The sequence below is a fragment of the Penaeus vannamei genome, chromosome 7 (genome assembly GCF_042767895.1).
Source record: "Penaeus vannamei isolate JL-2024 chromosome 7, ASM4276789v1, whole genome shotgun sequence".
Lineage (NCBI taxonomy): Eukaryota > Metazoa > Arthropoda > Malacostraca > Decapoda > Penaeidae > Penaeus > Penaeus vannamei.
The window spans coordinates 46,640,393-46,657,056 of record NC_091555.1 but is presented as its reverse complement, the minus strand read 5'-3'; the positions used below and the strand labels follow the sequence as shown (position 1 = coordinate 46,657,056).

At 34.3% G+C, this 16,664-nt stretch overlaps 1 protein-coding gene across 2 annotated transcripts; it reads left to right on the top strand.

The window, feature by feature from the left end:
• Positions 1-204: 204 nt before the first annotated feature.
• On the top strand, positions 205-11,128 carry NiPp1 (nuclear inhibitor of protein phosphatase 1). Of its 2 annotated transcripts, none has more exons than XM_027367582.2 (7): positions 205-282; positions 2,427-2,487; positions 3,864-4,017; positions 5,356-5,573; positions 7,056-7,259; positions 7,480-7,689; positions 8,035-11,128. In XM_027367582.2, the coding sequence occupies exons 1-7, from the start codon at positions 254-256 to the stop codon at positions 8,176-8,178; spliced, it is 1,020 nt and encodes a 339-aa protein (XP_027223383.1). In that variant the 5' UTR covers positions 205-253; the 3' UTR covers positions 8,179-11,128. The 2 variants fall into 2 exon arrangements, with proteins under 2 accessions (XP_027223383.1, XP_027223382.1); XM_027367581.2 differs by having other exon boundaries at positions 7,480-7,704.
• Positions 11,129-16,664: the final 5,536 nt, after the last annotated feature.

Here is a 16,664-nt window from a genome sequence, read left to right as displayed (position 1 = left end):
CAGACAGAGAGACAGACAGACAGAGGGGGGGGGGGAAGGAGAACTTTTGCATAGGTTTTCTAAAACTAAAATATATATATAAAGATAGCATACTTTTATTGGTGGTTTTGTATTTTTCTTACTATTTCAGAGTGTCTTTTAGTATACTTTCAATAAGTCTGGCACGTTTGTATCTTTTTGATAAATGAGTCTAATTTTAACCCAGTAAGCGTCCCAAGAAACTATTTTACACCCGTAGTCTCTGTAAACAAAGATGGCGAACCACTACGAAATTCCGAAGTGGTAAATAGTTTTCTTTCTTTATTTTAATGTTTAAAGAAGTAAATTACGACTTTTCTCAGTTTTAAAACTAATTGAAGGCCTGAATAGTTTAGAAATTGCAAGGATCGGCCTTTATTGTCTTTGGAAGCCGTACATTAAGCTAAGGCCTAAGACTAATAAATGTGGTTGGATAGATTGCTAGGCCTATAATCAAGCCAAAATTAGTCGATTTTTGAAATGATTGATTAAATGAGATATATGCAGAATTATTTAGGTAGATGTGTTTATTAGAAACCATAATAATCTTTAGTGTATTCATTATTTACAGGATGGAAATAAGCTTGTGACTTTATGAAGATTATTTATTTTATGGAATGTGTTATACTGCTTGTGGTTTTGATATTTCCATGGCAGATGTCTTATATAATTCAAGAAAAGTCACAAGAAACACAAATTTATAATTTTCTAAGTGTAAGCTTACCTATTCATACTTTGGGTGTGTAACTATAAACTTCTTAATAAAGTCAAACACTACAATTCTACTATCCTTGACCCGGCGTTCCTATAGTCGTAATTTACCCTGGGACCAGACTCGAGTTAGGAATGAATACCCATTTTAGCCGTGCCTGGACACGCTGTACCAAAACATGCCATTTAGGGAACAAGGTGGGCCAGACCTAGAGCATTCTCAGATCAGATTCTGCGATATTATTTGTAAACAGTGAGAATCTACAGTTTGTGATCATCCAAACGACTTTGATAGATATTGTTATACAGTTATGGTAATGTTAAAAATACCCTGAACTTAGACTATACACTTTATATGCAAATCATAGCTGTTGACGTGTAAATTAACCCACTAGATGTAGGTGCCTTGTGGCCCACATGTGAACCAAAATTCCAACATAGGGCTTACTTGAGTGGCACTTCCCCCGGGTGTGGGGCATGTAGGCTCAGCCAGCACAAACACATGTCATATCAAGACTCCTTGCCTACCCTTTGCAATGTTGTCTCTTTTTCTGTATAAGCATTTTTTGCTTTTCTACCACTCTTCAAAGTCAACTTGTGTCATTTGATATGCTGTATCAAGATGTTAGTGGCCTTATGGTGTCATTCCAATCACCCCGGCTTTCAGTGGAATTTTTAATGAAGTCACATTCCCATCACCTCGGCCCTCAGCCAATTTTTTTCTATAATGGTATATTCCTATCACCTAACCTTTAAACAAATTTTTGCTTGATATGACTATCCCATCATCTGAACAAGGTCTATATAAGTATAGGTCTCGTCACGAAGCGACTCAAATTCGTCCGTCTCGCATATGATGTCACTTGGAGGAAAAGCCTGGGGGTTCAACGCTAATCGTGTGGTCATTCTGGCACGCATAAAGCCTCAATGCCCAGTAGTTGTTCAATAGTTGGTTGTAAAATTTGGCATTGCCCATCATCATTAATATATATATATATATATATATATATATATATATATATATATATATATATATATATATATATATATATATATCTGTATATAAACTGTACTTGTCTCTGATTTTATGTAGTGCGTTGGTTGTATTATTTGTTTTATAATAAGTTCATCAAAAACATTTGGTTTAAATATGCCATGTCTTCTTTGTTTATTTTAATTCTTCATTATGCCATATCTAAGCTGCAGCATGAGAATTACAAAACTGAAATATGTGATATAGACCTACAAACAATCGCTGATAATCATCGCCTGTAAAATCTGTCCAATATGCAAATCGTTCAACTTGCCGGCATCTAAAATTACTTAAGTATTTGCTCATTTGCTACCGTTTTTTATTATCTCCTTCCCACCCAGTCTACGCCTGGTGACGTCATAGGTCTTATCACCCGAAGCTGTGCAGAACTCCGAAGTGACAAGACCTGTACTTATAAAGACCTTGCATCTGAATGCAATTGTTAATAGTTTAGATATAAAGACTGATGACACATAGATAAAGCCCAGACAGATCTGAGTGACGTTGTCTCATTAGTGATGTCCCGACCCAGCTAAGGCAGAAGTTAAAATCCATCACCATGCACCCTGTCTTGATTTATGATTCCTATAAAATCCACCATAGCTCGTGGCAGAAGAAAGTATTGAAAGTTCTCACATATTATATTTACTTTGCCATATTTCAGGGCAGGAAAACCGCCTGTGGGTTTGCACTTAGATGTTGCAAAAGGAGACAAGCTTATACAGGTATGTTATTTTATCAAACTTGTCAGGGTATAGTCTTTTATTATCGTTATTATTATTGTTATTGTTATTGTTATTGTTGTTATTATTATTATTATTATTATTATTATTATTATTATTATTATTATTATTATTATTATTATTATTATTATTATTATTATTATTATTATTATTATTATTAAAGAGAGAAAACAATAAATGAAGATGACTTTCAAATATTGTACTTGGAACTGAGTACATAGACATCATACAGGAACTCAGAAAAAGAAATCTTTATGCTTCCTTATGGGAGTATGTGACAGTGTCAGTAGATTCATAGTATGCTGGACAGTTTGAAGTATACTAAAAGAAGGAGTATTTTATCAGCATGGTATGAATTACTATTTACATTTAGGATGGTAATTAGATATTATTAAGAAAGATGAATGCTTACATAGATTGCCAATGATATTTAAGAAAAACCAAAAATTTATTTATCTCTTATTGATATTATTTAGGGTTGGATTTGGAGGATAAAATGCCAAGAAATATTACATGACTCGTCTACAACAGTTCGAACATGTTCATGTTTCTCTATTTTTAGTAGCGATATGAATAGACATTTATTAATTCTAGATATAAATTACTTTTACTATAAAATACTTGTTATTTTTAGAGATATTATATTCACAAATGTTCACCTTATGAAAATTATTATAGGTACGTCATCTTTGTAGGTTTAACTAACTTGTCCGTAAAGGAGGATATTCTTATACAGACTTGAAAAGTTTATTAATTATATTATATTATTCTTTTCTGAAAATGCAACACAGATGATATGAATCAGTAGAATGGAAAGGCCTTAAATACAATTAATTTAACTAAAGGACATTCTATAGTAAATCTTACCTTTTTCACTTATTTGCATTATTATTTATAGATGTGATATGTTTACACTGTAATGAACTTGAAGAATTAATTCAAAATTGAGATTTATTTGGAAAAAACATAAAAGGATTATTGAAGGAAGTTAATGTTACGTGAGAGTATTTTTCAGGTAAAGATCTATATTTTATTGGTTTCTATAGGTCATCTGAAACTATAAACTATTCTTTTGACTTGTAACTAGAGGAGTCGTGACTGTCAGCGCGTATATTAAATTTCTGTGATGTTCTGCTCGGAAAAATATGTTGATATGTAGTTCCATGAATTTGATAATGCTTACGGCAGAGACAACTTACATATATCTTAAGTTTGATATAGTGTACATCCACATTGAAAAGATTCAGGGATCTGTTAAGTGTATGCACTGTTTGTATTTACATACGAACATATACATAGATTTACATACATATACATGTATCCCTGCGTATGTACATTTAGAATATCCTCTTTTTCAGAAATTAATGATTGATGAGAAGAAGTGTTATCTCTTTGGTCGAAATCCTCAACTAAATGACTTTTGCATTGATCATGCATCCTGCTCGAGGGTTCACTGTTCCCTCGTGTATCATAAACACCTCAACATGGCCTTCCTAGTTGACCTTGGAAGCAGTAAGTTTATGATAGCTTTTTAAGTTATTGCTTTTATTATTGTTATTATTAGTAGTAGGTGTAGTAGTTGTAGTAGTTGTAGTTGTAGTAGTAGTAGTTTCTCTCTCTCTCTCTCTCTCTCTCTCTCTCTCTCTCTCTCTCTCTCTCTCTCTCTCTCTCTCTCTCTCTCTCTCTCTCTCTCTCTCTCTCTCTCTCTCTCTCTCTCCCTCCCTCCCTCCTCCCCCTCCCTCCCTCCCTCCCTCTCTCCCTCCCTCCCTCCCTCCCTCCCTCCCTCCCTCCCTCCCTCCCTCCCTCTCTCCCTCCCTCCCTCCCTCCCTCCCTCTCCCCGCCCTCTTGAAACCTCTTTTTAGTGTTAGTAAATGAGGTAGATGCAGCAACAACCATCTAGAGCTGAGTAAATATATGTTTCCCCAGCATCTGATTTTTCATGGAAGTGGCTGACTCTGTATGGTCCCCAGTGGATGGTATGGTATGGTGCAGGGAAAATCTCTTGCTGTTGGTTTAACAGTGAGGTCTGGAGATTTTTAACACCACACCCAGCAGCCCACAAGCCATGTTTATCACTGACGTCCACTTACTGTCGAGCCAGCTGGTTCCCATGAGAATCCAGATCTTTAGTCAGTCAGTTAGGCCCCACACTCCTGGTGACATCAGGACTTATATGAACACACACCAAATCATTCACTCCCTTGGCTCATTTACTAGGGAGGAGCATTAAAGCAGGTCTTGCCTCGAACTACATACGTTGGATACTGGTCATGTTGGACAATGCCAGGTCCAACAGCCATGTCCTGATTATTTGGCTGTAACCACACCTTGCAATGCGATGCTAAATCTGGATGAACATCTCACAGCTCACAGATTAGACTGTTCGTGCAGGAGTTCCTAGTTCTCAAATTTGTGTTATATTTTTGGCCTACAAACAGTTGGGACCTGGAGATGTTGGATAATCCGCACCAAAAGCCAGGAAGCAAGGTCAAGCTCTGAATTCTACTAAGCTCCAGCTCTCCCGTCAACTACTCTAGCCAACACACAAGCAAACTGCAGCACTACTGTTTAGAACTGGAAGAGCTAACAAAGGAGCGAAACACAGAAATAGCTTCAAATACCTACAAGATAACCAAGAATTTTTACTAGAATAGATTCTCTACTAGCAGGCTTTAATGCCCAAGCTCTTATTATCTTTTAGCAGTATAATATAAAAAGGAATAATTTCTTTCTCACCTTCTCTTGTTCAGTATTAAAGGGGATTTCTGTTTTTTGCTTTTTTGCTAATATTATTAAACTTTTTTTATTTTACAGACTGAAAAACATTTAAACCTTTTCATTTGTTTCTAGCTCATGGAACATACATAGGAAATATCCGATTGGAGGGAAACAAGCCAACGCAGCTTCCAGTAAACTCCACCTTCCATTTTGGAGCCTCAACCAGAATGTACACTCTGCGTGAGAGACCACAGACAGCACCAAAGCCAGTAATGGAAGAACTAGAGAGAATGACTGAAGACAGTGATGGCGGTTTACTGGGTCTGCCAGAAACGGAAACAGAATTGGATGTGAGTAAAGCAGTTTGCATTTATTTGCCGTTTTTGCTCCTCTTGGTTATGGCCCTTTAACCTCACTTTTGTCAACCCACACCCAATGTGTCACTTGATGCACCCGCTAGTTGGAATGTTAGTGGTGGGAGTATAGAAGGCATTCCTTTCGTATGTATTATTATAACAAGGTTTTGAGCAAGTTGTCTCAGTAATGAAGATTACACTTAACCCCTACGATCTGGATGACGAAACCATCACATCGTGAGAAAGATGGCTGGAGGGGCAGGTAATGTGAAAATGCTGTAATGGAAGAATTTGGCTGTGGGCCAGGGTGAAGCAAACTTGCCATTGTGAGCATTTCAGCTGAAGGCCAGAGAACAAGTAATTTGCCTTGAGTGCAGATCTCTTGGAGGTTGATTATGCTCATTTGGCCTTTAGGAAGGGCTTTTGCATTATCACCATCAATAAACAAGTGTGGAATTTAATGTCCATGAGCCATGACTGGAAGAGTGCTGGCTCCAGAGAGGAAACTGTTTCCATGCTCAGGATCCTATCCCTGCCTACCATAACTTGTGGTGCAGATGGTATAACAGAAAATTGAATATTGTGAAAAACAAAGATGTTACTTATTGTTATTAATATTGCACTGAGTTATAGAGTACCTAAATAGATGATATGGAATCTGTGCAAGAAAAACAGTCAATTGCCATCTAGATAAAGCAAATCAAAAGACAAATATATACATTGGAAAATGGCAAAAGAGCTAAATATGCTTATGCCAAAAAGACAAAATAGCATTGCAAATGGGAGACATGGAGTCTTGTCACCACACGAGTGTTCGCTTGTGCCCGGTGTGCAAGCTGCACACCTGGCAGAGTATCTGTTTCAAGTAAGCCTAATGCCTATATTTTGGGCCTCATGATGGTAGTAAAGCATCTGGATCCAAAAGGTTAATGGTCACATTATTATGAAAGTCTCTGCCAGTCACTGTTGAGTCATTTGTGGGTGATAAAAATAGTAATGAGGTTTAGACAACGAGTGCCAACATAATGAGGTTTTGATCACATGAGAGCAAATGTATTTATTATTGAGTTGAGTATGCGTGGTTTAGAGACAAAATGGATGGTGGAATGGTAAAGGTAGTAGAGCATATAGTCTAGCTGTTAGCCAAAATCATCTAAGAATTTTCTGATATCATATGCTACCATTGGCTGAGAGTATAGTATTAGAAAACCTAATGCCTGCATTAAAAAGACAGTAACAAAGGCAAAAAAAAGCCATGAAACAAACAAAGTTTGCAGGTACCTACAAAATCTTCCCAGTTTCTATGTGTTTAGATTAAAGATACACATATACCTACAAAACATAAAATGGAACAAGCATTAATGGTGATTGATTGCTTTCACTGTCATTTCCATTTTTGATAATTGATATGCTTTTTTATAGGGGAACCTGCAAATGAAATAGAATAAAATCATGGACATACTTATTTTCTTTCAGAATCTCACAGAATTTAATACTGCGCATAATAGACGTATATCAATGTTGGGCATTGGGGAGGACGAACCTAAACAGAGAGGTCGTAAACGGCACAAATTTAATGTCAGTTTTAAAGATGAAGAGGATGTGATAAACCCCGAAGATGTTGATCCAAGTGTTGGAAGGTTTAGAAATCTGGTCCAGACAACAGTGGTGCCTTCAAAAGTAAGTCTTAGACTTTTTTTTAATATATATATAAATATTTCACATATTTCTCATCCTAGAATCTTTGGAACACTTACATATCAATGTGATATTCACAGAGGATCAGGTATAGCATAATATTGACTCATCGTATGCAAAGGCTTTTGAAATTTTTTTTAACCATAAACTTTTGTTTATGATTGTTTCCCATGGAAACACCAAATTCTCTCTCAATTTACAGAAAAGAAGACTGGACATCGGCGGTCTTGTTTCAAGCAGCAGTGGACGTGATGAAGGGTTAAGTAGAGGTATGATGCAATTTCAGCGAAATGATAATCTGTACGGAGACCTTCCTCCAGAGCAGCACGGGCACGGGGGATCGCATCACTCCATGTTCTCCTCTCTACTGTCTTCCAAGCTTGGTTTGCCTCTTCCAAACCCAGCTCCAGAGGTCAGTGTTGATATGGTGAGGCTCTTAGGTGGTATTTTCTTTTCTTTTTTTCTTTATTGTTTTGATTATTTTGTTTTCTGAACACCTCAAAGATTTTTTTAAGTTGTCAGTCTATTAGTTTTGAAAATTCTAATCTAAATGCTTTACATGAAGGTGAATTCTGATTTACCAGAACATTCATCTGTTGATAAAAATTCAATCTAATTATGAAGAATAAGTAAACAGAGATTTTTGTAAGAACTTCATTAGCTACAGAACGTAATGCCCCAAAAAATAAAAAATAAATGAATAAAAGGAAAATGCTTGCCAGGTTTAGTACATGCTAATTATTGTTTTATCTTCTAGGTTGAACTGGCCCCTCCAGAGCCAGTCGCCCCAGAGGTGCCCGCACATCTCCAGGTGGCTGTTGATCCCGACGAGCCCAAGAAGAAGAAGTATGCCAAGGAAGCCTGGCCGGGAAAGAAACCCACACCTTCTCTTCTTGTTTAGCCGCCTTTGGCTGTCCGAGTATGATCACACTTTTATAGTACCTTGTCTGAAAACTGGGGCATTGGACCTTACATGTTGGGTCTTGATTCAAACATATCCTTCATATGGATTTGTATTTTTATAAAGTTTGAATGGTTCTTATGACTGAAATTGTAGTATAAATCTTATTACTGTAAACTTTGTGTGTGTGATATAGAGGTTTATGACATATAGGAGAGTTTTTGAATAGTGATAATAAGAGGTGCAGTAGACTTTCATTAGTCTTAATAGTACTGAGCTGAATCATTGATTTGTCTGTTATGGATACTGATATGGTCGTTTTAATATTTCACCACAACATTTCCCTCCAATACTGACCATCCAAAAGGTGGTCATTATTGTTTCTAATTTGTTAAAATGTCTAAAAGTAGTAGTATAAACACATTGTAGTCTTAGTATGTTTACCGCTAAAGTACCCCATCCAAGAGTAACCTAAATTTGATGTAGCAAAGCTAAAACAATACAGGACCATGTACCTTTGCCAGGCATCATGTCATTGAGTTTTTCTCTTACTTATCCAAAGTTTAGACTAATTAAAATATATTTCAGTAAAGTTGACTTTTGTTTGCCCTATGATTGAATTTATTGTAATTACATTATCAAATTCCTGATTATGGCATAATAATTTGTTTAAAGAATGCATGGATATTTTTTTTTTGTATTTTGTAGCAGCTAGAAAGGAGCAAAACAGAAGTAAAAAAAGGGAGGTTTTGGAAATTTCTAACAACAGTTTTGCTATTGAAATACTGAAGAAGTAGATTTGAAACCTTTAGAATGCTAGTCAGTTCAATAAGATATCACTTGACTTTTTCCTAATCTACAGGGACATGGTTAATAATGAAGAAGTGCTGAAGTATACTTTACAGTATGGCAAATAATTAAGGATGATGGAATAGGCATTTTCTAGTTCTACTGTATATTTTGTAACTAGTACAAGATGTACAAATTGTTCATGAATTGTAAGAATCGTACAAGCTGTTGAACAAGGTAAAGAAGTGTGATGTACAAAGTTAAGAATCATAGATATTGTCTCAGTGTTACACCTCTTCACTCAAAAATGCTGTAAATAAAATGGAAATACTTGAAAATACCTTTAAACTATAGGGGAAGATGACCCTGTGTTATCAGAGTGGCCATGTTAAGAACTGAAGTAAGTAAAACCTACTCAGTGAATGATAACAGATATAATGGGGGGTGAGATTTTAGTCATTGTCAGGGGTCAGTGGTGCAATGTAAGCAAAAGAATTATTCTGATGCAGAAATGTGTTCATTTTTCTTTTGTTTTTATGATGCTACATATAATTCATATTCTGAGTGCTAGTATACTTCTGAATTTAGCTATGACTCCAAAGTGATGTTATTTTATGAACATTATTTGTAATGCATAATCCATTCTTCATAAGAATCTGTAGCATAACTGGTTCTATTAATAAATTTCATTTTGTACATCCTGTTACAGCTGTAGGATATTTCTGCATCCTTCTCTTACAAGGTGTGATGAAATCCCTCTTATCCTAGTAGCTATGTATGGAATTAGGAACCACATAATGCTGTCTCCTTGGTGATGAGGGGTGAAGGAAGAATATGCTGTTCAACACCTTCAAATTATTCTTGTCAAGAATTATGTAGTCTGATGAGGCTTTACTTTACTGAATAGATTTCTTATTGCCGTATGATACATATCACTAACCAGCCTCTTCCATTTTACTTACAGCAAAAGAAATTGAACATTATTCTAAGTATATTCTCTTTTCACCTCTAAATATTTTTAAAACAAACTCTGTCAAGTGGTATTTTACTGTACCTGAAATTTGGTGAAATTTTAGTTAATTGTTGTATATGATAACCAATGGGTTAACAAGTATATTCATATAGGCAGTTTACAGGAGGACTTTGGCCAATTGGTATAACTACCAATTTGATTATAACTTTATAAGCAGAGCATGTTATTGTTGTAAATGCTAATATACAAAGAATCAGGAAGAGATATGATGGTTAAACATGACAGGATTTAGGGCAGTCATGACTGTAGGAGAATGCAGTGAACCAGCTAGTTTGGTACTTATGATTTATGAAGATTTGGTTGAAGTCTGATTTGACCTTGTTATTATCTCTAGTTGGTGAGGCATATCCATGTTATAAGCCAAAAAAGTTGCACTTCTGCTGTAAAAAGTTATGCAGAAAGATTTGTAACTTTGAGAACTAAGCAAAAGAACAATATGATTAATTGGCAGACCTAACAATTTACAAAATATGTTATTACAAATCAGAACTTTGTTCCCATGTACAGATCAGGTTGATATGAGCATGCTGATGATCCTGAAAGAGAAATCATTGAATAACTTTGCCGTGATCTGTGGCTTAGGTTCGCATCATGCAATGCATTGGGCAATAAAAGCAGTATACATTATATTACTGTTAAGTGTTTATTTTGATTGTTGCAAAATATGTCTTACCATTATGTACATGTTCCTCACCCGATAGAAATATGTCTTTCGTTTTAGATCTTTTGGACGGAAGTATTTAGTACATGTGTAGTGGTACTGTAGAGTATGAAGGAAATTCATCTTCTTATCAGAAAGTAGGTTTAGTGTGGTAATTAGATGTATACTTTTGGCATTTAAATTTATGTACACAATAAATCAGCTTTTGTACATGTATTGATAAGAGGTAACATTTATTTTTTTTTAGCTGCTGTGCTTCCAAATGCATACCTCTTAGCTTTCCTTATAGATTTCCCTTGGTCAGCAACCAGCACACTATCACTACCATCCCTCATTAACCAGTTGTTTATTTATTGTATGTAGTTTATCTGTATTCACCCATACTCATGCTCTTTATTGTTAATTCTTCCATTTATATAAAAATCCAATGAAAAGTAAATAAATAGCCAATTTATCTGAGAAATGAATATTACTTGTTTGATTTAAGGTGATGTCTATTCTTGCATATCCACAGTGCATACAACACTAACACGAACACACAAAATTTTCTGGTTGACAACCACTTTTGAGGGTATATTGCACATAGTTCCTAAAACTTTCACAACATTATGCTTACAGTATCGGTATGAAGCTATATGATATCCATTATTTGTAGATTTGTATTATACATAATTTTTGGCAAAAGACTGAAAATTCAGTCTTTATGTTGATAGAACACTTATAATTCATGGAAGTTGTGCAACTACTTTTGCAAATCCCAAGTCTGCTAGTGAACTAATTGTCAGTCTAAGTGTCACTGCTTTATATACATGTTATTTTTTTAATGCAACATGATTAATTTTTTCCCCTCCAACTTTATTGTGTTTATTATATTAACTTTAATATAAACTTATGACTACCTGCACAGATGATGTGGTTTCTCAAAACTGACAAAATCATCTTTACTATCCAAGTATCCTACCAGCTCTAGCAGTCTAGTTTTCTCCTTTCAGCTTTGATTCATGTGAGTACTATGAAAAACCTGATGTATTAATTCACTCTTTTGTGTCTAGGGTTATGTGTGTTTGTGTCTGACTGTGAGCACGTGGGGGGATGAGTGCATGGGTGTAGGGGTGTTTGTGTAAGTATGCATGTCCTTATGCATGTTTGTGTGTGCGTGTAAGCGTATGTGTGTGTGTTTCCGTGGATGAGTGCATGCGTGTGTGTGCATGCATGTGTGTGAATGTGTTTTTGTATGTGTGTGTGTTTCGGTATTGTATGTGTGTTTTTGTGTTTGTAAGTGTGTGGTTATCCATCCTATTTTATAGACAGACCATAAACTTGTATCCCATTCAAATATCTGATATAATAACAAGCCATACTATTAGTGGCATTTTAGAATACAAATGGGCAAAGTGATCCATGCATTCATGAAAACTTGCTCCAGATAATATGCACAAGAATATAAATGCTAATACACAGAAATATGAAACAACTTATTATACAAACAAATGAATATGCAAATATATATGTGTCCGCAAATATACAAACATATCATTCTATGCAAATGTTTGCAATATAAAATTCAGCATTTAAACCTGATTAATCCATTGATGGTCAGATATGCAACATTTTTTGGTTCATAAATGCCACATTTCCTAGCTAAGATTTTCTCTGATTTTATGCATGTTGATGAAGATGCTAAGTTTGCAGTTCTTTTTTCAGAAAGAAGCCCAAATACAGTGTACAATATGTTTTTTTTTTATTATTATTATTTACATTTCAGTGCATCTTATCATAGTGCTAATTAGCCTGATGACTGGACCAACATTTTTTTGTTTTTACTTACCCTCTGATGCAGAATTTAATGTGGTCAGAGTTATAAGAATGCATAAATGAAGCCATAAATAATTAGCAGTCCAATATTCATCTTAGGTTAACTGTGGTGAAACAATAAAGCTAAACATCAGCACTCTCAGGCAGCAATACGTGGCGAGTGATGGTGGTGGTGAGGGGCGGCTATCGTAATCATTTGAATTCCAGCTACACATTTTCCATATATGACATATTAACTGGGTTAAAGATACTGCTTGATTGCCATTAATAACCCTCTGCCACCAGGGATGTCATGTACATGCATGGCATGCCCATAATGATTTAGTTTATTAATATATTTACATGTAGAATGTTTCACAAGTGCTTTGTCACCAAGGAGTCAGCTACTAATCATAATTATCTCCCCTGTTTACCATATTTCCTGATTTTCATTTTTTTTTCCCATATTAGAATTGTGAATAACACTGGATTCATTATAATGTTGAGCATAATAATAATATCATTGATATTAACCCCTTGTATCCATGTGCTTCACTGACTGTTTGTGGCCAAAAATCCAGACTCCATATCATATACCTATGTAGTCCATAATTCAGTGGAATAATGATAACAATAAGTAACATTTTATTATTTGTCATTTAAATTATGTAATATTCAATTTTCTGTAATATCACCTGCGGCATCAGTCATGGCGGGCAGGAATAGGATCCTGAGCTTAGAAATAGCGTCCTTCCTAGAGCCAATAATCTTCCAGTCATTGCTCATGGATGGCACATTCCTAGCTCGTTTAATGATGGGAATAATGCAAGAACCCCTTCTTAAATACCCACTCAGTCTCAAGTTTTGTGCATGTGTTGTGAGTCATATATGTTACTTCAGCCAAAATTCTCATAAAACCAAGTTCCCGTCACCCCAGCCCTCAGCCAGATGTTTCCATGGCAGTTTGTTCACATCATCCATCCCTAAACCCAAATTTTTTGCATGACATGATTGTCACATCATCCAGATTGTAGGGATTAATGGCATTTGAAAAAATATATATTCTGAAAACTTTTGGAAAGGGGAAATCAAGTGTAGTCTCATAGATCTACTAATTAACACCTCAGTGTATTTGCACTTATGGTGCTATCTATGTATAGATATATTTCACAAAACAATACTATAGTGAACATTACATGTTCCTGGCAGCATTGGATTAATGCCATTCATTTGCAGCTAAGTATTCTTTTGTGTAAGATGTTACTTTATTCTAAGAGAGAAAAGGTGAATTTGTTAACAATGTAATATATTGAAATTTGTATTCCAACCATCTTTACACTTCATATTTTCTTTCCTTAAGTTCATTTGCTCGCAGTTTCTTTTATAGATGAGATACCAAGATGGACAACTCAGGTATTAGGAATAACATCAAGGTAATTTTTGTTCAGTCTGCAACATAGCTAACTTTTAGTCCAGTAGCCTTGTCTTTACTAACACTGGCTCTTTGACATATAAAATGTTGATTTGCAGACTGGGATAGTGTAGCTTATACATCTAATAAAGTTTATACATAATTATGACATGTCATTGTTAAATACATGTTCATACTGAAGTAGAGGAAAGTGTTGGAAAAAATAGGAATAATTTTCATACTTCTAAATCTTACCTACAAACTGGTTGCTGTTAAAGTAAAAGTTTCAAAATGTGATGAGCAGTTTAGCAGCTAATAGGAAACAAGAAAAAGTGCTTAGTTTGTGTGTGTGTGTGTGTGTGTGTGGGGGGGGGGGGGGGGTTCATGTGTGCCTGCATGCTTGCATGTGTTTTTGCAAGTGTGGGTATGAACTGTGAATATGCAAGTGTGTGTATATTTGTATATTTAAAGAAATGTGTGTGTGTGTGTAGGCACACGCGCGTGCTGGTGCATGTGTGTCTATGTCTGTGATTATATATGTGTATGTATGTGGGTATGTGTATGTGTGTGTGTGTGTGTGTGTGTGTGTATATATATATATATATATATATATATATATATATATATATATATATATATATATATATATATATATATATATATATATATATATATATATATGTATATATATATATATATATATATATATGTATATATGTATATATATATATATATATATATATGTATATATGTATGTATGTATGTATGTATAGTTATGCATATTTTTATGTTTATATACTTGTGTATATGTATGTCAATATGTATATGCATATGTCTCTGTGTGGATAATTTTAATTGTATATATGTATGTATGTATAAATAGAAATATTATATAGTACGAAGTGTCAAAATCTGGATTGTGTTTGTGGGATGATTATAACATTCATAAATATTTTTGACCATAGCACTGGTTGAACCTCACAAACCCAGCAAACTTCAGACAGGCCAGAGCCAGAGTATTGGATTTTCTGTGTTGCAATATTATTGTCTGTATTACTGATAATCATATCCTCATTATGTGTATGAATGCTGTTTATGATTATTGGATTTTGGCACAAGTTTATATATATGTTTTTTTGAGTTTGTCATGTTTACATTTTGTTGCATTACCACTAAATGCACTATTTCGTCTCATGGGAGGTATCCTTAAGGGTAAAATGTCAGTATTACAGCAGCAGCATCTCCTACAAGTCAGGTGTAGACATAAACATTATAGGTTGGTGGCATACAAACTTTGGGTAGAAAGTTGTATGGAGAAAAGATTTGTGAAGCAAGAAAAGTTTTAAGATAATTGTCCTTAATTATTCATTAGGCTTTTGTGGAGGTCATTCATGATGATGCATATTGACAACTATGCAGAATATATAGATGTAAAGAAGTGAATACACTTCAGAATGCTCATGATTTATTCTGTTCCAAGTTAAATTTGTCACATGCAAAAGTTTGAGCATCACTAAATAAGGATTTTATCCAGAATGCTCTTGGATGATTAAGATTATTAATCATTAGTAGATATCCTACAAGCATTTCTTATGAAAGCAGAAATGATAATTGACATAATCATAATATACAAACAGACTTAACTAACTGTAACTTAAACAAGTTTATGCTTAAACGGAAGATATAGCTCTGTATTTTCAGGAAATTATGCCACTGATATTGAAAACTTGTAGACATACCAATTAAAAAAGGATCAGGCACTTCCTATCTTTGAATAATGAAAATCGTACGTGAACTTTGTAACTTTAGTCTGCATATTATGTATCTTCAGTATTTGTAAATGACAAACCTGTTATGCAGCTGCATGGATTGGGGTTGTAATAGTGCATTTCTAGTGTATCTTGCAGAATTTTTAATAGTAGTTGATAAAAATTCATGTTTATTTCTTGCATAAGATTTTATATAAGAGTTTGTTTAAAGATTTTCATAGTGAAAATGAAAGCTGATTCATTACATATGCTTTATTACATAACACAAAGGGAGAAGACATTGTATTCATTATAAATTTGTAGGAAATTAAATATAGCACATTTCCTTACCCGAGGTACTAGATTGTTAAAAATGGTTATTTCTTATATACAATTCTTAGATTATTCATATCTATGCATGTGATATTCCCAGTCACTACAGTATTTATAATGTTAAAGGATAGATTGACTTTAGATACACTAGAAACAAACAGAAATGAAGATTAATATCAGTATTAAATTGAGGATTTCACTGACTGGGTGATGTATATTTTATTTCCCAAAAGCTTGAAGATATTTGTGTAAAGAATTACAGTTTACTTTGCTGATGCCTCAATAGCTGTCTTCCTAAATTAACGAATATTGGCTGTTATGATATTATCTATGTGTATATGTATATGTTTATATGTCTATCTGTATGTATCTGTGGGTGTGGATGTGGGTGGATGGGTGGATGTGTGTATATGTGTGTATGTGTGTGTGTGCGTCCGTGCGTGCGTGTGCGTCCTTGCGTACGTACGTGCATGTGTATCTGCATGTGTGCGTCTGTGTGTAAATACATATATAAATATTTATATATACATGTGTATGCATCTACAGATGTACTTATGTATTCATGTACGTATGATGTGTGTGTGTATGTATATATATATATATATATATATATATATATATATATATATATATATATATATATATATATATATATATATATATATATATATATATATATATATATATATATATATTTATATATATATATATATATAT